Source organism: Microcebus murinus, chromosome 16 (assembly GCF_040939455.1).
Source record: "Microcebus murinus isolate Inina chromosome 16, M.murinus_Inina_mat1.0, whole genome shotgun sequence".
In the NCBI taxonomy this organism is placed as follows: Eukaryota; Metazoa; Chordata; class Mammalia; order Primates; family Cheirogaleidae; genus Microcebus; species Microcebus murinus.
Genome location: NC_134119.1, coordinates 67,878,502 through 67,903,156, shown reverse-complemented (window position 1 = coordinate 67,903,156; position 24,655 = coordinate 67,878,502). Strand labels below are relative to the sequence as shown.

Below are 24,655 nucleotides of genomic sequence, written 5' to 3'. Positions count from 1 at the left end.
TGGGGCGATCATCCTGGACTTCCGGGGTATGGCCCGATGTCACACAAGGGTCCTGCTAAGTGAAAGAGGGAGGCGGGAGAACTAGAGTCACAGAAAGAGACGTGTCAACAGAAGAGTCAGAGGGAAGCCGCGTTGAGAGACTCAACCGGCCATTGCTGGCTGTGGAGACGGGGGACATGGCCCTGGCCAAGGAGTGCCTGTGGCCTGTAGACGCCAGTACAGGCAAGAGATGGATTCTGCCCTAGAGCTTCCAGAAGGAGGAACAGCCCTGCCAACACCTGGGCTTCAGCTTAATGAAACCCATTTCAGACTTCTGATCTCCGGAGCTGTAAGATAATCAAATGTGAGCTGCTAAATTTGTAGCAATTTGTTACAGCACTGATAGGAAATGTATATGCCTCTCAGTCGCTAGAACGCCAGCTCCAGGAGGCTAGGCCGTGTCTTGTCCCTGGCTGTGTCCCCTAGCACCTACAACAGTGTCTGACTCAGGATGGGCACTCAGTTCACTGACTGGATGGATGACTAGCTTAGGAGATCCTGTCCCCTGGCCAGGGATGACCACAGTAGACCAGAAGTGGGCACCTGACCCAGGCTGGCCAGTAGGATTTCCTACAGTCCTCCCCTGGGGACTGGGCTGGTGGCACATAGACCTGCCACACCTGGCTCTGGCTGTGTCCGAGCAACATGAGGGTTAATGGGAAGGATGCCAAGGCAGCCCACATAATCCAGGACAGAGCTGGCCAGCCAGGCTAGGGCTGCCCCGGGATTTCCCTCCACCTCCTCTCGCTGCTCCCTGTGTCCCCACCATCCAGGTGCAGGGGAGGTAATGTACTCACTCACCCGACTTAGGCCAAGCACTCACAAGAGGCTGCCCCTTCCCACACAGGGGAAGGAGATTTTGACCAGCAGCCAGCTCCGGACAAAACCAACCTCTAATCCCCAACAATCATTAAGCACATGCTGGGTGCCCATCACTGACTCAACCCAATGAGGTTGGAACTTTGAGCCCCATTTTACAGATGGGGCAACTGAGGTTCAGAGAGGCTTAAGAAGCTCTCCTAAGGTCACATGGCTAGAACAATTTGAACGAAGCAGAGGCAGAGATATAAGACCCAAGCGATCATGTGGCCCATGGAAAAAGGACCCGCCCTGGTTCCTGCCTGGCCAAGTCCTGGGATACCTAGATATGTGTCCTGCCCTGTCTTCTGCAAGGCATCTCAGTGGCCTTCCAGAACATTTTCTTTTATCCTAAGATAGCATGAGTGGGTTTCCTGCATCAGAAAAGATTCTAAAGCCCTGGAGTGTTGGAGTGGCTCACACTGGCTCATGGCAACTAATGGTTAAAAATTCAGGAATCCTGGCTGGCGTGGTGGCTCACGCCTGTCATCCTAGCACTCTGGGAGGCCGAGGTGGGGAGGATCACTTGAACTCGGGAGTTTGAGACCAGCCTCAGCAACAGTGAGACACTGTCTATACTAAAAATAGAAAAAATTAGCACAGATTCTGAGGCCGTGCACAGCAGGGAAACCAAAGAGTCCCCTTCATCTGTTTCACAGGACTGTGTCGCACTGGAGCCACCCATGGGGCTGCTGAATCTCCGAACTACAAAGGCCGAGAATAGACCAGAAGTTTCCGTCCCTTTCTCCCCTCAGAGGCACAGTCAGGGTTGGGCAGAGTTTATTGGAAGCCATGGGGACCATGAGGGGAAAGTTCCAGGTGACTGGTGTCTGTTGGGGTCCAGGATGGAGCGGGCGGTGTGCAGCCATCAGTCCCCCATGGGCAGCCACAGGGCCTTGGTGCGTGCTGCCCGCAGCCCCAGCTCGGGGCCTGCGCCTTCGGCCTCCTGCTCCCAGGCCCGCGGGAGGCCCCTGCTCACCCACACCGGCTTGAGGTTCCCTGCGGAGGCCCACTCCACAAACTGGGAGCCCTGGGATGGGGAGGGGCGGATTAGCACTGCCACCAGACTGTTGGCTGCGCAATGAGGACTGTCACTGAGGAGCGGCCCAAGGCTGGACTCAGGCTCAGCCCTCAGCAAGCAAGCCTTCCAGATGCTGAGGGAAAAGAGGCTGACCCTGTGGCTGGGGAATTTCCTGTCCCTTAATAGCCCATGCTCAATGGAACGGGGGCCAGGGAGTTCCCATCTGTTACCAAGAGGAGGTTTACCAGAGTAGACCGTGGGCCTCTGGCTCTGTTGCTAGGGTGTGGTCCTTAGCAACGGGCTGTCCACCTAGATTAGGTCTTTGGGCTGGCGGGCTCTCAGGCCCTTGTGCCCGAGGAGATCCTCTTCCTTAGCAACTGGGGCTCCAAAGGGGCAGGGCCATGTTTCCAGAAAAGGAGGAGACCCTTGGTGAAGTTTAAGAGGCTAAAAGATGGTGACACAAGGAGTACCTGGGCAGATCCGAAATACCACAGGGCCTGGACGTCCTGGTGCAAGGCCAGGCAGCGGGTCAGGTGGTCCCGGTCTCCTGTCACCACGTTCACCAGGCCCGCCGGGAACAGGGTGGCCATGTCCTAGGGGAGGAGAGGGTTGGGAGGGCATGGGGACAGCGTGAGGAGTCAGTGTCTGCGGAGGGATGGGCTTGGGGTCATGGACTGGTGAAGGCTCCGGGCTGGAGGGAATGGGCATCCCTGAGGATGAAGGCTTGCATGCTGGGATTGCGGTCACCATGGTTATGGAGGAGGGTAGGGTGAGAGCCAAGCTGCTGCAGGTGTTGGGGCATCTTTCATCTGCTGCCGAAGGGCTGTAGGGGCAGCAACAGGTGGCAGGCAGGCAGGGGACTGTACCTGGCAGACCTCCAGGGCCAGCAGGGGACAGGCCCCGCTGGGCACCATGACTACAGTGTTGCCATGGGCCAGGGCAGGGGCCAGCAGGGACACGAAGGCAAGCAGGGGCCGCTCGTCCGGGCACACGATAGCCAGCACACCCAGTGGCTCCCGCAGGCGGAGCACGGGGCCTCTCAGTCCGGCTACCTGCAGGGACAGGCGGGGGGTCAAGGGCAGGGGAAACTGACTGCCCTGGCCTTCTCCATTGGCCTGCTTGTTTCCTCCTCTCATCTCCATCTTCGCTTCCCCATGACAGCTCCAATAATACTATAACCAGGTGATGGTTCAGAGCACAGAACTCGGGAGCCAGAGGACCTGGGTTCAAGTCCCAGCTCAGCCACTCACCAGCTGTGTGACCTTGCTGGAGTTAATTAACCTCTCTGTGCTACTGTTTCTCATCTTTCAAATGAGAATAATAACAGTGTCTACTTCACAGATTTGTTGTTAGGATGAAATGAGTGAATGTGTGCAGACGGCTCGAAACCTGGCCCACGGGTTGGTTGGTAGGTGTGTTTTCCACAAAAGCTTTACTGAATATAATTGCCATTCACTAACCTGCACACATTTTAAAGGGTACAACTTGGTACATTTTGACAATATGTACACATCTGTGAAACTATCGTCACAAGTGAGATAATGAACTTCACCCTATTCCTCCTGTCCCTTGGTAATCCTTCCCTCCTGCCCTATTTGAGACCCTCTGTCCTCAGGCAACCCACTGGGCTACTTTCCCTCACTATAGATTAGTTTATATTTTCTAGAATTTTACCGCTGCAGTCACATGATCTGCATTCCTTTTCCTCTGGCCTCTTTCATTCATGTGATTATCTTGCGATTATCCATGGGTGGCACGTTCACTCCCTTTGATTACCTAGTAGGACTCTGTCCTGTGGACCCACCATGTTTTATCTCTTAACCTACTGTGGGATATTTGGGTTGCTTCCAGTTTGGGACCATTTTGAATAATGGTGAACATTATTATTATGAACATTTGTGCATAAATCTTCTTTTGGTTACATGCTTTCATTTCTCTTGGGTTAAAACCTAGGAATTAATTTTATCTAGGCAAATAACTAGGAATCATGGCCGGGTTCCATGTGAAAGTATGTTTCTGTTTTCTGGAAACTGCCAAACTGCTTTTCAAAGTGGTTGTGTCATTTCACACTCCCACAGGGCATGTGAGAGTTCCAGTTCCTCCACATCCTCACCAACACTTCATATCATCGGTCTTTTAAATTTTAGCCATTTAGGTGCATTAGTGATCTCACTGTGGTTGTTTCTCTTTTTTTTTTTTTTGAGACAGAATCTTGCTTTGTTACCCAAACTAGAGTGCTGTGGTGTCAGCCTAGCAAACTCCTTGGCTCAAGTGATCCTCCTGCCTCTGCCTCATGAGTCCCTGGGTCTACAGGTGCGCACCACCACACCTGGCTAATCTTTCTATTTGTAGTAGAGACGGGGTCTCACTCCTGCTCAGGCTGGTCTCAAACTCCTGACCTCAAGCAAACCTCCCACTTCGGCCTCCCAGAGTGCTAGGATTCAGGCGTGAGCCACCGCACCCAGCCTAGACTCTCTCTTCTGTTCTGATTTATTGGACTGACCTTGTACCAATAACTCACTCTCTTGATTAATGTAGCTTTATAGAAAGTCTTGATATTTGGCAGTTAGCTTTCCCAGCTTTCTCATCTTAGTTATTCTGGGTCATTTGCATTTCTATATGCATTTTATTTTTAATTTTTACTTTCTTAGAGTCAGAGGTCTCACTATGTTGTCCAGGGTGGTCTTGAACTCCTTGATTCAAGTGATCCTCCCAAGTAGCTGGGATTACAGGTGTGAGCCACTGTGCCTGACCCTCATGGTGGTTTTTTGGTTTTTCTTTTATTTAAGACAGAGTCTCACTTTGTTGCCCAGGCTAGAGTGAGTGCCATGGTGTCAGCCTAGCTCACAGCAACCTCAAACTCCTGGGCTGAAGCAATCCTGCTGCCTCAGCCTCCCTAGTAGCTGGGACTACAGGCATGTGCCACCATGCCCGGATAATTTTTTCTATATATATTAGTTGGCCAATTAATTTCTTTCTATTTATAGTAGAGATGGGGTCTCGCTCTTGCTCAGGCTGGTCTTGAACGCCTGACTTCAAGCAATCCACCCGCCTCGGCCTCCCAGAGTGCTAGGATTATAGGCGTGAGCCACCTCACCTGTCCTCAGTATGTATATTTAACCATATGTTATGTATATAAGCAAAACCAAAGTCTATCGAAGTCACACTCTGTGCCATGCACTCTACCGTATCCCCGAAAATAAGACCTACCCATAAAATAAGCCCTCGCAGGATTTCTAAGCATTTGCGCAATGTAAGCCCTACCCCGAAAATAAGCCCTAGTGATGGGCGTGGCTCCACAGCGCATCTGCACAACCCATGCATTTCGTGGAGGAGCGGGAAAGAAGATGAGCAGCCCTTCTCATCTGCCCCATGAGAGCTCTATTGCTCCACAGGAGAGATTGGGGCCAATGGTTCTAAAGGAAATACAGTCGCAAGAAATTCAGGATGGAATTCAGGGTTTGGAGAGTTATGATGATGTTCCAGAAGAACACAACTGAACTATATTTGAATAAATGTAGACTGTTGTACCGTACTTAAATAACACATCCCCTGAAAATAAGCCCTAGGGTGTCTTCTTGAGGAAAAAAAAATATATAAGACCCTGTTTTATTTTCGGGGAAGCATGGTATGTTTTCTATCCTATTATCTTTTGTTGAAAAAAAAAAAAAAAGCCAGGTATTCTGCCATGGGCTCCCAGGGAAAAAGAAAGCCAGGTGCATGCAGTGGTATAGGCCTATAGTCCCAGCTAGTTGGGAGGATGAGACAAGAGGATCGCTTGAGTCCAGGAGTTCGAGGCTGCAGTGAGCTCTGATCACACCAGTGTACTCTAGCCTGGGCAACATAGCAAGATCCCCATTTCTTTTCTTTTCTTTTTTTTTTTTATTTCGGCATATTATGGGGGCACAAATTTTAAGGTTTCAATAAATGCCCTTCCCCCCCAAGATCCCCATTTCTAAAACAAATAAGTAAGTAAGTAGATATGGTTATGGCCCACTAAATTGATTCTCTGAGGTGGGCCATGTGCCCACTGCAGATGAGGAAACTGAGGCACAGAGACGTGAAGCCACTTGCTGACGATCGTGCAGCCAGGAGCCAGCCCAAGCTTATTTCAGAGCCTTTGCTCTGACCCGGACCCCGACTGCGTGCTCTGTCCCTGTCCACCTGCCCACAGGCCCCTCTCACCTGCAGGGTTTGGCCTTGGGCCTGGGTCTGGGCACCCCAGGTCCGAAGTCGTCTCACACTCAGCTCCACCTCCGCCTTGGCAGCCTTGAGCTCCACTCCCTGCCTCTCCAGCCTCGAGGCCAGGGCGGACTCCCGGTGCTCCAGCGCGGCTGCCAGGGCCCACAGCAGGGCCGTACGGGCCGCCGGTGACTGCCCCGCCCAGCTGTGGGCACACAACGCACACAGGCCGAGTCCTGGTCCTGGTTCCTCCCAGATACCACATTCTGTCCACAGCCCTACCCTAGGGGCCCAGGTCCCCAGCCCACCAACCATTGGGGGTCCCAGACTACCCTCTTGGCCACCCCATGACCCCAGGCTTTCCCATGTGACACTCTTACCCAGAGGCAGCCTGGTGAGCAGCCTCCACAGCACCTCGGATATCCTTGGCTCCGCCCTCAGCCACGTAGCCATGGAGGTTGCCAACCGCATCCTGGATGGGCTTGGAGCTCCGGGCCCCAGGAGCCTGGAAACGGCCTCCAACGAAGAGCCCATAGGGGGGTGCTGGGCTGCAGTGGGTGAGGCAGGAAGGGGTCCTGGATCCTGCTCAGATGCTGTGTTCCACCCCATTGGATGGGCCACCTCGGCTCCTATGAGCCTCTGGGGGACCCCAAATTCCTGCTCCTATGAGCCTTTAAGGGACCCCAAACTCCTGCTTCCATGAGCCTCTGGGATACCCCAAATTCCTGCTCCCATGAGCCTCTGGAATACCTCAAACTCATGCTGCAATGAACCTCTGGGGACCCCAAACTCCCACTGCCATGAGCCTCTGGGATACCCCAAACTCCTGCTCCCATGAGCCTCTGGGGACCCCAAACTCCTGCTTCCATAAGCCTCTGGGGACCTCAAACTCCTGCTCCCATGAGCTTCTTGGAGAGCACAGACCTTTATGTTGCAGAACTGAGTCTTACCAGGCCTGGGATGGCGGATTATAGGAGGCCATGAGACCCAGAATACAATACTCGGCAAGACCAGGACCCCACCAGATGGCTTGAATGAACGTCCCTCCAACCCTCCCATCCACGGGGGTACCTGACGTAACTTCTTCCACACCCCCAGACCACCAGCCTCTGGGACAACTCACGTGGGCCCTGTTTCAGGCCCGGCCGGCAGGGTTGAGGGCACAGCGAGGCCAAATGTATCATAGTTCAGGTCCTTGGACAGGTAGGAGAGCCGGGTAGGAGTCCCTGAGGGCCGCAGGTACTCATACAGCCCCTGTGCGAGGGACAGTGTCAAAATGAAGCGAGGTGGGCACAAGGTGGGTTGCAAGCGTCGAGGGGGCGCGGGTGGGGACGGGAGGGGGTGTGCTCACATCAGGGCCCCCGTGCCAGGACGACCCGCTCTCCTTGCAGCCCCCGGTGGGCACTGCAGGGTCTCTGAGGCCGTGGCTGTTGATCCAGACCGTGCCCGCCCGGAGCCTGTGAGGGGAGATGGAGACATCAGGGAGAGGAAAACGGAAAGGAGGGGGAGGTGAGCAAATGAAGGGGGCAGAGAAACCCAGGAGAAGGGAGACGGGGGACAGCGAGACTGAGGGAAAGAGTGGGAGGTCGGGCCGTGCCCACGGGCCGCCCCTTGTGCCCCAGCGGCACCGACTGACCCGTAGCCCAGCTCCAGCGCCTGCCCCAGCCTCTCGCTCCACACGCTGGCACTGCCCCCCCGGGGCGTCCCGTTGGCCAAGGCCAGCGCCTCCTTGGCTGTGCGGAAAGGGGAAGCCACGACCACAGGCCATGGCACCTGCAAGGGGTATGGGAGCTCAGTGGGCCTGGCCAGCTCCTCCCTGCAGTACCCTGCCGGTCAGGGGACGAGCCTGCAGCAGTCAGCAGCCCCCAGGCCCAGGTCACACAGTCACGGTCACCCCAGGGGCTTCTGTGGGTCTGGTGGTGATGCCCCCCCCCCCCCGCTGGCTGAGGACGCCTGGATGAACTAGGACCCTGGGGACTCTCAGGGGCTCACCTCTGCCTGGGCACACGGGGAGGCTGGGGGCAGGTCGGAGACCAAGGTTGGGGGATAGAATGGGCTGTCTAAAGGCACGTCGCCGGCCTGGAACACCTAGGGAGGGAGAGAACTAGATCTAGAAGTCCCCCTCCAGTCCCCTTCTACTCAGACCCAGGAGTCCAGGCCCCCAGCCCCTCCTCCCTCAGACCCAATAATCCCTGCCTCCGGCCCCTCCTCTCCCAGACCTACAAGTTGGAGGCCCCTGTCCCCTCCTCCCTCAGACCCAGGAGGGAGGCCTCTAGGCCCCTCCTTTGCCGTCACCGCAGAGACTCTGCCCCTGGCTCACCTGCGCACCCTGGCTCTGGGCCTCACGCACATAGCGCTGGGCCAGCTCACGAGCGGCAGTCCCCCGGGCCCCCATGTCCACGGCCCCGTCCAGCCCTCGGCCACTCCGGAGCCGCTCCATCCGCGCCTGGAGCCGCCTCATGGCTTCCTCCCACACAGACTCCTGGACGAGGAGCCTGAGGCCCCCCTGTTAGGAAAAGTTGCATCAGGGTGGGCAAACCCAGGGCAGATGGGAAGACAGGTCCCCATAGAGGGCTGAGACCCAGGGACGGAGGAGGGTCATCAAGTGGCCAAGGACCAAACCCAGGGCAGAATGTGGAGTCACAGAAAGTTAGTAACTTGAAGAATGAAGATCAAGATTGGAAAACTAGGGACATGGACATGCAGGAAAAACAAACAAACAAACAAACGGAGTCCCAAAGAACAAGGGACACAGAGCCCCCAACTGTGCAAGGCCAGGAGAGCAGGGACATGGAGATTTAGAAACTCGAGGGGAGGATTCCCGGATGTGCAATGAGTAAAGCAGAGTTTTAGGACCCAGAGAACTGAAAATTAAAATGAGACTCGGGCCCCCAAGGTCTGGATAAGGGACACAGGTGCACGCGTCTCACCGGGCTTCGGTCGGACCAGGCTGCGTCCACCACGCCCTCCACGGCCGAGTCCACATCCGCGGCGTCGCTCAGCAGCAGCAGCGCCTCCGCCCCCAGAGCCAGGCCCAGCTCGGCCCCCTCGCCTGCCAGGGCCCGCCGAAGGGCACGTCCTTCCTGAGGGACACGACCCCCTCCCAGAGTCAGCTGCTGGAGGAGCCACTGGGACCCCAGCTGCGTCCCACCCCACTCCCAGCCCTGAAGATACCTCGAGGGCTCCACAGAAGGCCACCTTCTGGACTCCAGGCTGGGAGGCCAGCACCGGCCCCAGGGAGGCAGGGCCACTGATCACGTTGACTATTCCTGGGAATGGGCCTAGCTCCCCTGCCAGCTGGGCCAGGAGGAGGGGTGTCGGCGAGGCCGGGGGCACAAGGGCCACCACAGTGCAGCCTGGGGAAGGAGGGCAGCTCGAGGACCCAGGAGTCCAGGCTCCCAGCCCCTCCTCCCTCAGACCCAGGGGTCCAGCCCCAGCCCCTCCTCCCTCAGACCCAGGGGTCCAGCCCCAGCCCCTCCTCCCTCAGACCCAGGGTCCAGCCCCAGCCCCTCCTCCCTCAGACCCAGGGGTCCCCCCCAGTCCCCTCCTCCCTCAGACCCAGGGGTCCATGTCCCCAGCCCCTCCTCCCTCAGACCCAGGGGTCCCCCCCCAGTCCCCTCCTCCCTCAGACCCAGGAGTCCATGTCCCCAGCCCCTCCTCCCCAGACCCAGGGTCCTGTCCCCAGCCCCTCCTCCCTCAGACCCAGGGGTCCCCCCCCAGTCCCCTCCTCCCTCAGACCCAGGGGTCCCCCCCAGTCCCCTCCTCCCTCAGACCCAGGGGTCCATGTCCCCAGCCCCTCCTCCCTCAGACCCAGGGGTCCATGTCCCCAGCCCCTCCTCCCTCAGACCCAGGGGTCCCCCCCCCAGTCCCCTCCTCCCTCAGACCCAGGGGTCCCCCCCAGTCCCCTCCTCCCTCAGACCCAGGGGTCCATGTCCCCAGCCCCTCCTCCCTCAGACCCAGGGGTCCCACCCCAGTCCCCTCCTCCCTCAGACCCAGGGGTCCCCCCCAGTCCCCTCCTCCCTCAGACCCAGGGGTCCATGTCCCCAGCCCCTCCTCCCTCAGACCCAGGGGTCCCCCCCCAGTCCCCTCCTCCTTCAGACCCAGGGGTCCCCCTCCAGTCCCCTCCTCCCTCAGACCCAGGGGTCCAGCCCCAGCCCCTCCTCCCTCAGACCCAGGGGTCCCCCCCCAGTCACCTCCCTCCCTCAGACCCAGGGGTCCAGCCCCAGCCCCTCCTCCCTCAGACCCAGGGGTCCTGTCCCCAGCCCCTCCTCCCTCAGACCCAGGAGTCCAGACCCCCCAGCCCCTCCTCCCTCAGACTCAGGGTTTTGGGTCCCCACTCTCTCCTCCCCCAGATCCAGGGGTCCAGGCTCCTTCAATCCCTCTTCCATTAGACCTACAGGTCTGGGCCACCCTACCCCAGCCCCTCCTCCCTCAGACCCAGGGGTCCATGTCCCCAGCCCCTCCTCCCTCAGACCCAGGGGGCCAGGTCCCCAGCCCTCCTCCCTCAGACCCAGGGGTCCATGTCCCCAGCCCCTCCTCCCTCAGACCCAGGGGTCCATGTCCCCAGCCCCTCCTCCCTCAGACCCAGGGGTCCATGTCCCCAGCCCTTCCTCCCTCAGACCCAGGGGCCAGGTCCCCAGCCCGTCCTTTCTCAGATCCAGGAGTTGGGCCCCAGCCCATCACTTACCCACAGCCAGGGCAGGGCAAATCCTCCACATCATCTCAAGGAAGGAGAACGTAGATGGCAAGATGAGGCCAATTACTCCTGTGTGGAAAACAATGAGGTGACTGGGGCTGGTACTGTGGGGTCATGCAGGAGGATGGGGCTGGGGGCCAAGACTGCAGGTTCTCACCCATGGGCTCCCAGCCTGCCAGCGCCTCCTCCTGGGTGTATGCCTGGACTGCGTGGTAGTGAAGTAACTGCTGGGCCAACTGGACATCCCCATCTCGAACCTCTCGAACGGCCCGTCCAGTAACCAGGGATTCCAGGGTCCACAGCAGCCGCTGGTGCTTCTGGATCACCTTGGCCAGCCTGAGGACAAAGCAAGGGGATGGTCAGACCCCAATGCCCAATGGCTGGTGAGAGTCCTGGTCTGTACTCATATACCTGGACTACAATCCCCATGAACCCCTGGGGTATCCCCACCACTTGCCAGGGGGCAAAGGGCACTGAAGATTTATGGGAAGTGTAGTTGAGGAAACACAATCCCTGGGGATGCTGTGTAAGGGTCTTGGCCACTGGTAAACCCCCAAAGATGCTGGGAAATTGAGTCTTAGCTTCTAATCTCAATTGCATTTTGGGAAATGGAATCTTTGTCTCTAGCTGCTCCCAAAGCAGCTAGAAAATGGTTTTGGGGGTTCACTAGCCCCACTGAATTGCTGAGAAATGGAGCCCCATAAGTCCCAAGGATATTCTGGGAAATAGAGGCTTTGTCACTGTGGGTCCCCGTGAATAGTGGGAAATGGGTATTTTGGCTCCTACTGCATACTGGGAATATGAGCCTTAGCTGCCAATTCATTCAGTGGCTCTTGGGAAATAGTCTTTGTTCTCATAGTGTCAAGTCAATGCTGGGGATGAAGTCCCTCCCCACCTCTCGCCCACAGCTCAGTGGCATCACCTAGACAGGTGCTGGGCCCGGACGGCCCCAGGGAGTCGGCTCCAGCTCTCAAATGCGGTCCTGGCTGCCTCCACGGCTGCAGCCACATCGTCAGCCTGTGCCTGTAGGCAACTGGCCAAGTTCTCTCCTGGGGAGAAAAGTGGGGGTCCATGTCAGAACTGCAGGAGCCTGGGAGCGGCCCTCAGCAGTAAAGCTGGTCCCCAGCCCCACTCTGGGTCTCAGTTTTGTCACTGGTCTTGGCGTTGATGGTCTCCCATGGGCAAGGAAAGGATTTTGTGGACAGCAAGTGCAAAAAGCCTCCATAGGGGACTAGAAATCACAACTGGGATGACAGTTATCAAGAGGAACCAGAAATCTCAGCACCCCCCCAGTACCACCTGCTCCCTGCCCTCAAGGTCCCCAGCAAAGGGAATGGGTGTGACTGGTGGCTCTGGCTAGAGGGCACAGATGTCTCCCCTCCCCCAGTGACTGGGGGACATCTCCTACCTGTGATGGGATCCTGGCATGGCACTGAATTCCTGTGTTCTGGCTTTGACCACTTCCCATTTACATAGTGGCCCAAGAGCCGGTCCTGGGTGTCCAGCCAGGCCTGGGGGTGGAAGAGGCAGTTTGGAAAAGGGGCTGGGAAGAGCTGGGGCAGCTCAATCCCTACCAAGAATCCTCTGGGAAGGAATAGCTATCCCCCTTTGCCCCATCAACTAATTGTTTTCTTCCTACTGTCTTAAAAAAAATGTGGTAAAATACACATAACTTAAAAGTCACCATTTTAACCATTTTAAAGTGTAAAATTCAGTGGTATTTAGTACATTCACAATGTTGTGCAACCATCACCACTGTCTAGTTCTAGAACATTTTCATCATACCAAAAGGAAACCCTGTACCCACTAAGCAGTCACTACCCTTCCTCCCTACTCTCCCTTCCTCCCAGCCCCTGGCAACCACTCATCTGCTTCCAGTCTCTATGGATTTGTCTGTTCTGGATAATTCTTATAAAGATGGTCATATAATATGTGATCTTTCTGTGACTGGCTTCTATCACTTAGCACAATGTTTGCAAGGTCTATCCACACTGGAGCACACATCAGAACTTCCTTTCTTTTTACCTCTGAAAAATATTTCATTGCATAGACCCACCCCATTGTTTACGCATTTGTACATTGGCGGGCATTTGGGGTATTTCTGCCTTTGGTCATTGTGAGTAGGGCTGCTGTGAGTACTCACGTACAAAATTTTGTTTGGACATATATTTCCATTTCCTTCAGGGTCTATAACTAGGAGTGGAATTGCTGGACTGTGTGGTAACTCTTTGTGTAACTTACTGCTGTTTCCTACAGTACTGGCACCATTTTACATTCCTGCCAGCAACACATGGGAGATGTCTTATTGACTTTTAAACACAGAGAATGTCAACAAAAGAGTAATGAAATCCAACTGGGCGCAGTGGCTAAATCCTGTAATCCTAGCACTTGGGAGGTCAAGGCAGGAGGATCGCTTGAGGTCAGGAGTTTTGAGACCAGCTTGAACAATGTAGTGAGGACCTGTTTCTACAAAAAAAATAGAAAAATTAGCTGGCATGGTGGTATGTGCTATAGTCCTAGCTACTCAGGAGGCTGAGGCAGGAGGATTGCTTAAGTCTAAGACTTTGAGGTTGTAGTGAGCTATGATGATGCCACTGCACTCCAGCCTGGACAATAGAGTTTGACACTGCTTAAAAAAAAAATAAATAAATAAATAAATGAGTGAGTGAAACTTTTTTTCCTGCATGGAGAAATGATGAAATGAGCACAGGTTAAGTTTCTGTTTCCCTGGAAACGTGACATAATTCAGCTGTGTTATTAAGTGACGTTGAGCACAGATTGGTCCATAACCTGGACTGGGAAGGCTGGAGATGCACCACCAACGAACACCCAGCAGGGGCTAAGCATGGTGGCTCAAGCCTATAATCCTAGCACTCTGGAAGGCCAAGGTGGGAGGATTGCTTGAAGTCAGGAATTCAAGACCAGCCTGAGCAAGAGCAAGACCCTGTCTCTATTAAAAATAGAAAAAATTAGCCAAGCATGGTGATGCGTGCCTGTCTTCCGAGCTACTTGGGAAGCTGAGGCAGGAGGATCGCTTGAGCCCAGGAATTCCAAACCAGCCTGAGCCAGAGCAAGACCTTGTCTCTTAAAAAAAAAAAAAAAAAGGGGCGGAGGGCTCTGCATTCTCCTAACTGCGCATGTCCCTGGCCAGCACCCTGCAACAATGCCCATGGGACTAGATCTAGTGGTAACTTTTTCCTGGGATGTGGGGCTCCTAAGCCAGGAGGCTTCCACACCCACCTACGTGATCTTGTTCTCTCCTATCTCAGCTGTCATCACTTGGGGGAGCGATGGGGGATCCCCACAGAAGACAGAGGCCTAATGCTGCCTTGCCAGGTGCAGCCTATTTGGCTGAGACATGTCTAAGTGAGTCCAAGGCATGGTGCACACGTGTTGCAGAGGGGTAGCCTGTGGTGGAGTCCCTGGAGTTAGGGGCCCTGGGTCTCAATCTTGGCTCTGGGACTTCTCTGATGCGAACCCTTAGCCAGGGATTTACAGATTCTGCCTCTGCTAAGCCATCTGGAATCTGGGGCTAATCATAGTCTTTCCCTACGTCACAGGGCTGTGGCGAGGATTCAATGAATCAATGCAGATCACATGCTCAGAGCAGCGCTCCTATAAAACTTGCTGTTAATTTTATTGCATCTCATCCCCCACATCTGCTCCACATTTCCTTTTCTCCCTGGTCATGTCTCCTCTGTTGCTAAATCCGAGGCATATAGTCCACTTTCTCCTTCATAGACTCTCTTAGCATGCCTGACGCCATATTTTCTCTTCCCCTGCCAACTGGCCCTTCTCGTTTCTCTCTTTTTTTGGGGGGGACAGAGTCTCACTCTGTTGCCCGGGCTAGAGTGAGTGCCGTGGCATCAGCCTAGCTCACAGCAACCTCAAACTCCTGGGCTCAAGCGATCCTCCTGCCTCAGCCTCCCGAGTAGCTGGGACTACAGGCATGCACCACCATGCCTGGGTAATTTTTTTTTTTTTTTTTTGGTGTATATATTTTTAGTTGGCCAATTAATTTCTTTCTATTTTTAGTAGAGATGGAGTCTCACTCAGGCTGGTCTTGAACTCCTGACCTCGGGCAATCTGCCTGCCTTGGCCTCCCAGAGTGCTAGGATTACAGGCGTGAGCCACCACGCCCAGCCCCTTCTCGTTTCTCTTTTTTTTTTTTTTTTTGAGACAGAGTCTCACTTTGTTGCCCAGGCTAGAGTGAGTGCCGTGGCGTCAGCCTGGCTCACAGCAACCTCAATCTCCAGGGCTCAGCGATCCTCCTGCCTCAGCCTCCCGAGTAGCTGGGACTACAGGCATGCGCCACCATGCCCGGCTAATTTTTTGTATATATATATTTTTAGTTGGTCAATTAATTTATTTCTATTTTTGGTAGAGATGGGGTCTCGCTCAGGCTGGTTTCGAACTCCTGACCTTGAGCAATCCGCCCGCCTCGGCCTCCCAAAGTGCTAGGATTACAGGGGTGAGCCACCACGCCCGGCCTCATTTCTCTTTAAAGCAAAAAGATCACTTAGAAGTTTCAAAGTCAAATGCTCATGGAGAAAGAGATATTTTTGAAATAGGGATACTAGAACATGAACTGGACATTAGATGATATTAAAGAATGACTGTTCATGTTAAGTGTGATAACAACATAGTAGTTCTGTAATAAAATACGTTGCTTTCTGTTGTAATCGCAGCACTCTGGGAGGCTGAGGAGGCCAGTTGGAGACCAGCCTGACAACATAGTGAGACCCCCATTTCTACAAAAAATAAAAAAATTATCAGGGTGTGGTGTGTGTGGTGGCACACACCTGTAGTCTCAGCTACTGGGGAGGCTGAGGCAGGAGGATCGCCTGAGCCCAGGCAGGCATTCAAGGTTGCAGTGAGCTATTATTGCGCCACTGTACTCCAGCCTTGGGTGACAGAGTAAGACCCTGTCTCTAAAAAACAAAGGATTTAAATATTTATGAGAAAATAATGTGACATCTGGGATTTGTTTAAATTACCCCCTTAAAAAAAAAAAAAGAAAAAAGAAAAGAGGGGAAATAACATTGAACCAAATGTTGATGATTGTTGAAGCTGAGTCATGGCTACTTGGGAGTTGACAAATAAACATGAATGACTCTGTGTAAGTTGGAAAAATTTCCTCCAAAAGGAAAACAAAATCCCAAAAGCATGTCCACAGGGTCTTGGGAGGCCATGTACACGTGAGAAGAAGCCTACTAGAGACTAGGAGCCTAAGAACAGACAGTCACTATTGGTTCCAGATGAGTTTTGTCAGGGAATTCAAGCCAAGGGTTGTCAGATGTTGGAATTTTCTTTGCAAGAGAAGCTGAATGTTTACATGGTATCAATCCAGTAATCCATATTTTCAAAAATAAAGTTCAAGCCAAAGAAAACAAAAATGTTTGTTGGTTGAGTCTAGCCCGTAGGCTGTAAGGTTGAGAATTTTGCTGGTGGGGAAGAGTCCATGGGTCTGGAATCCAGGGGCTTGAGTCCAAATGTCAGCTTCACTTCTCTTTTTATTTTTATTCTTTAGAGACACAATTTTGCTGCTGCCCAGGCTGGAGAACAGTGGTGTGATCATAGCTCACTGCAACCTCAAACTCCTGGGCCCAAGTGATCCTCCTGCCTCAGCCTTCCAGGTAGCTAAGACTATAGGTGCACACTACCTTGCCTGGCTAATTTTTAAATTGTTTTCGTAGAGACGTGGTCTGGCTATGTTGCCCAGGCTGGTCTTGAACTCCTGGCCTCAAGTGATCCTTCTGCCTCCTCTGCCTCTCAAAATGCTGGGATTACAGGTGTGAGCCACTGTGCCCGGCCAGCTTGACTTCTTTTAAAGTGTATGGATTGGCCGGCCGCAGTGGCTCATGCCTGTAATCCTAGCACTCTGGGAGGCCAAGGCGGGCGGATTGTTCGAGGTCAGGAGTTTGAAACCAGCCTGAGCAAGAGGGAGACCCAGTCTCTACTACAAATAGAAGTTAATTGGCCAAATAATATATATATATACATATATATATATATATATATATATATATAGAGAGAGAGAGAGAGAGAGAAAATTAGTTGGGCATGGTGGTGCATGCCTATAGTCCCAGCTACTTGGTGGCACATGCCTATAGTCCCAGCTACTTGGTGGCACATGCCTATAGTCCCAGCTACTTGGGAGGCTAAGGTGGCAGGATTGCTTGAGCCCAGGAGTTTGAGTTTGCTGTGAGCTAGGCTGATGCCATGGCATTCACTCTACCCTGAGCAACAAAATGAGACTGTCACAAAAATAAATAAATAAAGTGTATGGATTGTGGGAAAATGACCTACCTCTTCAAGCCTCTGTGTGCTATCATGAAAATAATGACAGTAATTCCTCTCAGTTCGGGTGATTAAATGACATCATGCCATGGAGGCTGGCACATAGAAGGCATCCAATAAATATAAGCTATAATCACATTATTGCTATTTTAGGACATTTAATCTCTAACCACCCTCCAAGTATAAGAATTCTCTGCACTTTGTCTCAAAACCTTTTATCTCAGTCTTCAATATCTCTAGTCACTCCCACAAGTTCAATTATCTTTCTACATTGGCAACTCCCAGGTCTCTGTCTCCAGCTCAACTGTCAGTCCTGAGGCACAGGCCCAAGTGGCATTTGACTACTGTACACTACTCCAACTGTCCACAGGTCTCTCACACTCTCGCCATGTCACTATTGAGCTTGGCGTCTTTCCTCCAATGCTCCTACCCGGTTGACTATGCGGGGACAACCACCAAGTCACAGACCCAGAATCCCCGGGCCAGTCCTTGCCCTCTCATTCCAGAAACCCTATTCGCTATGCCCTCCTCTCCAACTGCACAGCCTGCGCCAGGCCCCAGCCTCCGCTCTTCCACTCGGTCCACTGCACTCGCCTCCCGACTCCTTGTGCTGGGTGCTGGAGGACCCTGGGGGGTCAGGAGAGGCCCACGAGGGAATTCTTGCCCCTGTGGGGCCACGGGAGTCCTAGGGAGGTTCTGAGGAGCCCCGAGGGATCAGGGGAGCCTCATGAGGATTACTGGGGGGCATCCTGAGAGCCAGAGGAATCACGGGAGCCTCATGGGGTATTCGGAGGGGCTGTTAAGTAATGACGGGAAGTTCTGCTGCATTCTGGAGTTCTGAGAGTTCCCATGAGATCACATGAGCCTCACAAGTTTTGAAGGCCCAGGCACCACGGGGACTCCGCGGAAGCTCTGTAGGTCTCCGGGTGATCGAATCCCCCACAGGAATTCTGAGTCCCGGGGGATCCCGGAAGAGTCTGTGGGGCCCTGAGGAATCAATCACAAAGGGCCACTTGCGAGGTTCTCAGGAATCACAGAAACATCGTGGGGATTTCAAGATCGAGGGGCAAAAGAACTACTAGAGACGATGGGGCTAACAGGCAGCAGCCGCGAAGGCTCCAGAAAACGTTCTAGAGGGCAGGGTCCTAACGGGCGGCTGGAATCCCGATAGCTGAGCGGGGCGGAGTTGCCGAGCCGCCGCGGTGGATGACGGGAGTCCCCGCGCAAAGCTGGACCCCCCTGGCCTGGGGAAGGGAGCCGGCAGCACCCGCCAGGCAGGCTCTCACCAGTGCGCATGCGTGGCTCTCCGGCGCGGGTCCGTACTCCAGCGTGGTGAAGATCTCGCGCGCGCGGGGCCCTACACGCGTCGCAGCCATCGCCCGCCCGGACCGCTTTCCACGGAGGACTTCGGGGCACTCTGCCCAAGGGAACCGTGAGGTCCGAAGGGTGACACCGCCCCCTCCAGCCCAAAGGGGCGGGACCAGTGTGAAGGGGCGGGGCTACAGTAACTGTAGCGCGTAGCCCCACCCACTCTCCCGGTTTAGGACCCGAAGAACCCACCCATAGGCTTGCCCGCGCTGGGAAATGTCGTTTGGAGCATGCGTACTCCTCAAAGCGGGGAGGAAGGGGAGACCCGAAATGTGTGGGTCCGAATTGAGAAGGTTGGACGTATGGTGTGTCTTCCCACTACCTTATATTGGGGACAGGAAGTGCACCTTTCAGTGAGAATTACATTTACTGGGAATCCGGATCTAGATTTGGGATGAAGTGATAATTCAAAGATAAGGGAGTCTTTCGTCTGTAAAATGAGGGAGTTGGGAGGAAAAAAGGGAGTCTTTTAGGATGGACATTGAAATTAAGGTTTTGGAAGTGTGAAGTATGGCAGTCAGTATGGCCCTGACTGCACAGTAACCTGGCTTGCAGTGGTTGTCAGAAGAACGGAGGTGTGGCTTTCAGTGCTCAGGCTAGGGATTTAGTTTTGATTGGTTGAGGGGAGGAGGCGTGGCTTGTCGGTAACGCGCTGCCGGCTTGTGAATGAGCGTTGGGCTCCGCGGAAGTGTGGCCTACTCTAGTGCCATGGTTACACAGAGACCGGATGTGTGGCTTTCATTTACACATTGGGCACGTAGGACAGAGGATGCATCTAGTAATATTGATTCCCAACGGATCCGACGACGGTGTCTGGTCTGGGATGGAACTGTAGTCTCAGCCTAAAGTCTTAGGTTTTTTTTTTTTTTTTTTTTAATTTTTTTTTATTCCTTTTTTTTTTCCATTTTCAGTTGGCCAATTAACGTTTTTTTTTTTGTTTGTTTTTGTTTTTTTTTTTTTTTTAAATTTTTAGTAGAGACGGGGTCTCGCTCTTGCTCAGGCTGGTCTTGAACTTCTGAGCTGCAACGATCCACCCGCCTCGGCCTCCCAGAGAGCTAGGATTACAGGCGTGAGCCACCGCGCCCGGCCAGTCTTAGGTTTTTGAACAGAATAGTGGGTATCGGAGTCGATTGAGGCCTAGGAACAGGCACCCGAGTTCGGATCCTGGGAAAGGCCCCTACGTCGAGGGTGCTGAGGACGCCTACGTCTCTTTCCCAGGGCCATGGCGAACTCGCAGCTGCTGGCACCGGAGTTAAGCGAGGCAGAGACGATGGGTGCTGAGACGGCACGATTCGAGGAGCTGCTCCTGCAGGTGCAAAGTGACCAGACTCCTGGATCCTTGGGTATTCGGGGATTTTTTTGGGGGGGGAGGGGTGCTCAAAAATGGGACTACAGTTCCCAGAATGCACTAGGGTGGCAACGGGGCTTATGGGAATTGTAGTTACTTGGCTCCAAGTTTGCTAGGCTCTGAAAGAAATGGGGTTGGTCTCCTCAAAGGAGGAAGGGGACCTAGACTCTCTAATTTCTTTCGTTATGTATACATTCTCATACATAAGAATTGCTCCCAAAAGTTTGAGGCACCCCTTAAAGGGGGGTCTGATAGCACAGACTCTAAACATGGAGGTGGTTTTCCTTCACACAGGCCTCCAAGGAGCTCCAGCAAGCCCAGACAACCAGACCAGAATCTACACAAATCCAACCGCAGCCTGGTGAGAAAGACAGAAACCCAGAGAGAGAGGGATAGAATCCCAGACAGAGGGGGCATGGAGACCTGGGGAAGGGGACAGAGAGAGAGGAGGAAGGAAAAAGGCAGAATAATGGGATATAAAGGACTGGGACGCGGGTTGGGTAAACAGACACCCACAAACAGTCACCCAGGGACACTAATCCGAAGAGAAGAGGTGGAAGACAGAGACCAAGAGTGGCTAGGGGGACAGATTCAAAGATAGGAAGAAGGTCAGAGGTTTCAGGGGAGGGGAACAGACCCAGAAAGAGGGGGATAGAGACCCACAGAGAGGGCGACAGAGCAAAAGAGGGAAAGGGACAGAGACTGGGGAGGATGGGTGGAGACTGAGACTTGTGCAGAGACAGATGGTCAAGACAAACTCACTCCCACCAGGTTTCTGCATAAAGACCAACTCATCGGAAGGGAAGGTTTTCATCAACATCTGTCACTCTGCCTCCATCCCTCCTCCAGCTGACGTGACCGAGGATGAGCTTCTTCAAATGCTGGAGGAGGACCAAGCTGGGTTTCGCATCCCCATGAGTCTGGGAGAGCCTCATGCCGAACTGGATGCAAGTCAGTGCCCTAAGAGGACCCAGGAGTCTAGCCCCATAGGTCCCTTCTTCCCTAGAACCCAAGAATCTAGGGCCAAAGACCCTTTTCGCTCAAGTCTCAGGAATCTGGCCATCTGATCTGACCCTTTTCTCTGTGGTATATCCCTTACCTCCTGGGCACCTGGCACCTGGGCCGTCCTGGTTCTGCTACCTGGCCAGGCTAGCACTTCTCCATGGCCCACTCTGGCACTGTGGAGGCCTGGCAGAGTGCTCGTTGAGCATTTGCTGATGTGGCTTTAGTCCTGGGTCAGCTCTCTCTCATCTCCATTATCTCCTCTGCTCTTTCTTCCTGTCCCCATCTCTGCCTTGTCTCACCTCTGTCCCTTTTCTATCTCTGTTTCCTTTTTTTTTTTTTTTTTTTCATTTCACATGTGCCTTTTGATGGCTCCTGGGACCAAGCTTTAGACAGTGCCCTGGGGAACAAGGACCTACCAAACCTGGATTCCACCCTTCAGAAACTCCCTGTCACCGATGGGGCCGAAGGAGACCAGTGCAGTTTCAATATGGATTCGTGCTGCCCAGCACAGTCCTGGGAGGCTCTCGACCCACTTGGAGGGGTCAGGGAAGGTTTCCTGGACAAGATGTTGGATAAGAATTGAAGACACAGAAAGAGTTCATCAGGCAAACACAGAGAAGAGGGTTCTAGGCAGAGGGGACCGAGGGGCCCAGAGCCAGGAGAGAATGATTGGATCAAGTTGGCTAGTAATCCAGGGTGGCTTGAGGAGAAATGAACTTTCTCTCCAGAGGTGGGAGACCACACCAGCCCCCCAACACCAGGCTGCGGGACTCAGACCTTCGTTTGAGAGGCGCTAGGAATCTGAGGACAGCTGTGAGCAGGCCAGGGACGGGGTCAGCTCTAGCGACCCTGTAGGGATGGACCAAAGAAGGAGAGACTGGAGACCGCGGAGAAGGCTGGTCTGAGAGTCCAGAGTGGAAAGTGTGTCGAGCTCTCACTTCCTTAATATCTCTGGGTCTCTGGTTCTCGTAGCTGCTGGCGCTGAATGTTTTTATCCTAGTCTGTGTCTGGGCTGGGGGGTCTTACCCCCTTTCTCTCCCCGCAGAAGGCCAGGGCTGTACCGCCTACGACGTAGCTGTCAACAGCGACTTCTACCGGAGGATGCAGGTTGGGGGCGGGGCTGTGGGTGAGACCTGGGCAAGGGTCTCTTCCTCCACACCCCTAGCCCCACCGCGTCTCTTCCTCTCTCTCACTCCTAGAACAGCGATTTCTTGCGGGAGCTGGTGATCACCATCGCCAGGGAGGGCCTTGAGGACAAATACAGCCTGCAGCTGAATCCGGGTGAGGGGCGGGGCCTGGGCCGTTGGGAAGGAGTGGAGCCACATGCGGTTTGGGGGCCACCCTCGGGAGACGTGGGGTAACTTGGGCTGGGATTTTCTCAGCGCCTGTTCTAGAGGTTGCGATTCCAGGGAGGGGGTGGAGCTTCCCGAAGTGAGGGGGCGGGGCCAGGCTTGGGATTCCAGACAAGGGGCGGAGTCTGGACAACCTGGGAGAGGCGGAGCTAGAGCATCTTGAGGGGCATATCTTGAAGGGCGGGGCTACGGTGGGCGGGCTTCCTGGGGCCAAGCTTGGGGGTGCGGTCAGACCCTGGGCGTCCAGGAAGGGGGCGAAGCCTCTCTTGGCTGTGCAATAGCTCCTGAGAGAGCAAAGGGAACCTTGACCTATGTGATCTTTGACTCAGAATGGCGCATGTTGAAGAACCGCACTTTCCTGGGCTCCATCTCCCAGCAGAACATTCGCTCCCGGCAGCGTCCTGGTCCTAGAATCCAGGAGCTGGGGAACCTGGACTCGCCCGACTCCAGGAGAGATGAGGAAGGGTGAGCCTTCAGTGGATCCCCTGTCTGATGTCTAATGTCTCCCCAACGCTTTTCTGAATCCCTCCCTCAATCCTCGCTGGGCGATGCCCTGGGGCCCTCGGAACCCAGGGAGGGAGGAAAGAACTCCTGACTGGGAAGGTGTCCTGGGCCAGTAGGCTTGGTTGGAGGGAGAAAGGGAGCAGCATGCCAGGCACAGGCAACGAACGACCTGGCAGCTGTCGTCGATTCTGGCCCTTGTTCCTCCTCAGCCCCGAGAAGCCTCACCTGAACCTCTGGCTGGAAGCCCCTGACCTCCTGTTGGCCGAAATTGACCTCCCCAAACTGGTGAGTGCACGCTCGACCGGAGCAGGAGAATGAGGTCCGGAATGGCCAGGGCCTGTCTCTGAGGGAGAGTGGGAGAGTAAGGACGGGCTGTTGGCAGACCTGCGTGAGCTGCCTCCTCTGTCCCATGAGCCCAACAGGGCCACCGTCTGGTGCTTTCCCAGCATGTGAGGCCACTGTGCCTGGTCCATGTTGTTATGGCTCTGTTGCTGGGGAGGGCGGGCTGATTCCACTGTATCCCCAGGATGGAGCACTGGGGCTGTCGCTGGAGATTGGGGAGAACCGCCTGGTGATGCGGGGCCCCCAGCAGCTGTATCACCTGGATGCCTACATCCCCCTGCGGGTCAACTCTGATGAGAGCAGGGCAGCCTTCCACCGGAAGAGAAAGGTGCTGGGGGAAAGGAAAGGGAAGTGTGGGGCCTGGACTCCTCGGTCAGGGGGTGGGGACTGGACTTCTAGGTCCTGAGTCCTTATTCTCTTTTTTCTCTTGCCTTAGCAACTGATGGTGGCCATGCCCCTTCTGTCCGTGCCTTCCTGACCAGGGTGTCTCCCTGTGCTTCCAGATGTGGAGAATGGGCCAGTGGCTTCCCTAAAATTGAAATAAAGATTTTTGCCTCTCTTCTGTTTCTGGCTAGTGGTATGTGGGGAGTGGGAAGGAAGAGGGACATTGTGCTGTGGCCCTAGAGTCCCATAGAGGTCACTGCCCCAGCCCAGGCCTCCTCCTTTCCCCTGGATCCTCTAGTCTCTCCCCTCATTAGTTCTCCCCAGGGCCCCAGAGTTGACCTCTTCTCGGCTCACTGCCCTCCTGTGGCTCCCCAGCTCCCCTGGGAGAAGGCCCGAGGCTATCAGCCTGACCCTCGAGGCTCTATGTGGTCTGGCCCCCTCATTCCCCTTTTTTTTTTTTTTTTTTTTTTTGAGACAGAGTCTCGCTTTGTTGCCCAGGCTAGAGTGAGTGCCATGGCGTCAGCCTAGCTCACAGCAACCTCAAACTCCTGGGCTCGAGTGATCCTTCTGCCTCAGCCTCCCGGGTAGCTGGGACTACAGGCATGCGCCACCATGCCCGGCTAATTTTTTATATATATATCAGTTGGCCAATTAATTTCTTTCTATTTATAGTAGAGACGGGGTCTCGCTCTTGCTCAGGCTGGTTTTGAACTCCTGACCTTGAGCAATCCGCCCGCCTCGGCCTCCCAAGAGCTAGGATTACAGGCGTGAGCCACAGCGCCCGGCCTCATTCCCCTTTTGACCTCTTCCTCTCACTGGGGCCTGATCCTATTGAACAGTGTCCTGACCACGCCCATTTTTCACATCTCTTAGTTTCTGCAGTTCCTTCTACTTTGTTCCTTGTCTCCAGTACATCTACTCAGGACATTTCTATTTTTTTCTTTTTATTTATTTATTTATTTTTGAGACAGTCTCACGCTGTTGCCCTGGCTAGAGTGCCGTGGCGTCAGCCTAGCTCACAGCAACCTCAAACTCCTGGGCTTAAACAATCCTTCCGCCTCAGCCTCCCGAGTAGCTGGGACTACAGGCATGCACCACCATGCCCGGCTCATTTTTTCCTATATATTTTTAGTTGACCGATTAATTCTTTCTATTTTTAGTAGAGACAGGGTCTTGCTCTTGCTCAGGCTGGTTTTGAACTCCTGACCTTGAGCAATCCGCCCGCCTCAGCCTCCCAGAGTGCTAGGATTACAGGC

At 54.3% G+C, this 24,655-nt stretch overlaps 2 protein-coding genes across 3 annotated transcripts; one reads left to right on the top strand and one right to left on the bottom strand.

Moving 5' to 3' along the window:
- Positions 1 to 1,660: 1,660 nt before the first annotated feature.
- ALDH16A1 (aldehyde dehydrogenase 16 family member A1) lies at positions 1,661 to 18,510 on the bottom strand. Its single transcript, XM_012754283.3, has 17 exons — positions 18,383 to 18,510; positions 12,205 to 12,307; positions 11,719 to 11,845; positions 10,954 to 11,132; positions 10,788 to 10,865; positions 9,275 to 9,456; positions 9,031 to 9,183; positions 8,421 to 8,606; positions 8,093 to 8,188; positions 7,737 to 7,873; positions 7,452 to 7,557; positions 7,224 to 7,354; positions 6,481 to 6,648; positions 6,104 to 6,305; positions 2,785 to 2,970; positions 2,389 to 2,511; positions 1,661 to 1,927 (listed from the first exon to the last, which is right to left on the bottom strand). The coding sequence occupies exons 1-17, from the start codon at positions 18,470 to 18,472 to the stop codon at positions 1,766 to 1,768; spliced, it is 2,409 nt and encodes an 802-aa protein (XP_012609737.2). The 5' UTR covers positions 18,473 to 18,510; the 3' UTR covers positions 1,661 to 1,765.
- On the top strand, positions 18,395 to 23,574 carry PIH1D1 (PIH1 domain containing 1). Of its 2 annotated transcripts, none has more exons than XM_012754297.3 (10): positions 18,395 to 18,533; positions 19,683 to 19,776; positions 20,107 to 20,173; positions 20,584 to 20,763; positions 21,863 to 21,924; positions 22,017 to 22,098; positions 22,499 to 22,634; positions 22,883 to 22,958; positions 23,200 to 23,343; positions 23,452 to 23,574. In XM_012754297.3, the coding sequence occupies exons 2-10, from the start codon at positions 19,687 to 19,689 to the stop codon at positions 23,491 to 23,493; spliced, it is 879 nt and encodes a 292-aa protein (XP_012609751.2). In that variant the 5' UTR covers positions 18,395 to 18,533; positions 19,683 to 19,686; the 3' UTR covers positions 23,494 to 23,574. The 2 variants fall into 2 exon arrangements, with proteins under 2 accessions (XP_012609751.2, XP_012609752.2); XM_012754298.2 differs by lacking the exon at positions 18,395 to 18,533 and adding an exon at positions 18,697 to 18,769.
- The last annotated feature ends 1,081 nt before the right edge of the window (positions 23,575 to 24,655 follow it).

Bases quoted from the DNA above. Each gene is read 5' to 3' on its own strand.
- PIH1D1 (XM_012754298.2), top strand. From the start codon at position 18,735: ATGTGTGGGTCCGAATTGAGAAGGTTGGACGTATG. The intron at 22,099-22,498 runs GTGAGGGGCGGG...TCTTTGACTCAG, and splicing joins CAGCCTGCAGCTGAATCCGG to AATGGCGCATGTTGAAGAAC. The intron at 22,635-22,882 runs GTGAGCCTTCAG...GTTCCTCCTCAG, and splicing joins TCCAGGAGAGATGAGGAAGG to CCCCGAGAAGCCTCACCTGA.
- ALDH16A1 (XM_012754283.3), bottom strand. From the start codon at position 18,472: ATGGCTGCGACGCGTGTAGGGCCCCGCGCGCGCGAGATCTTCACCACG. The intron at 11,846-12,204 runs GTAGGAGATGTC...TTTTCTCCCCAG, and splicing joins ATGCCAGGATCCCATCACAG to GAGAGAACTTGGCCAGTTGC. The intron at 9,184-9,274 runs GTATCTTCAGGG...CGTGTCCCTCAG, and splicing joins CCTTCTGTGGAGCCCTCGAG to GAAGGACGTGCCCTTCGGCG.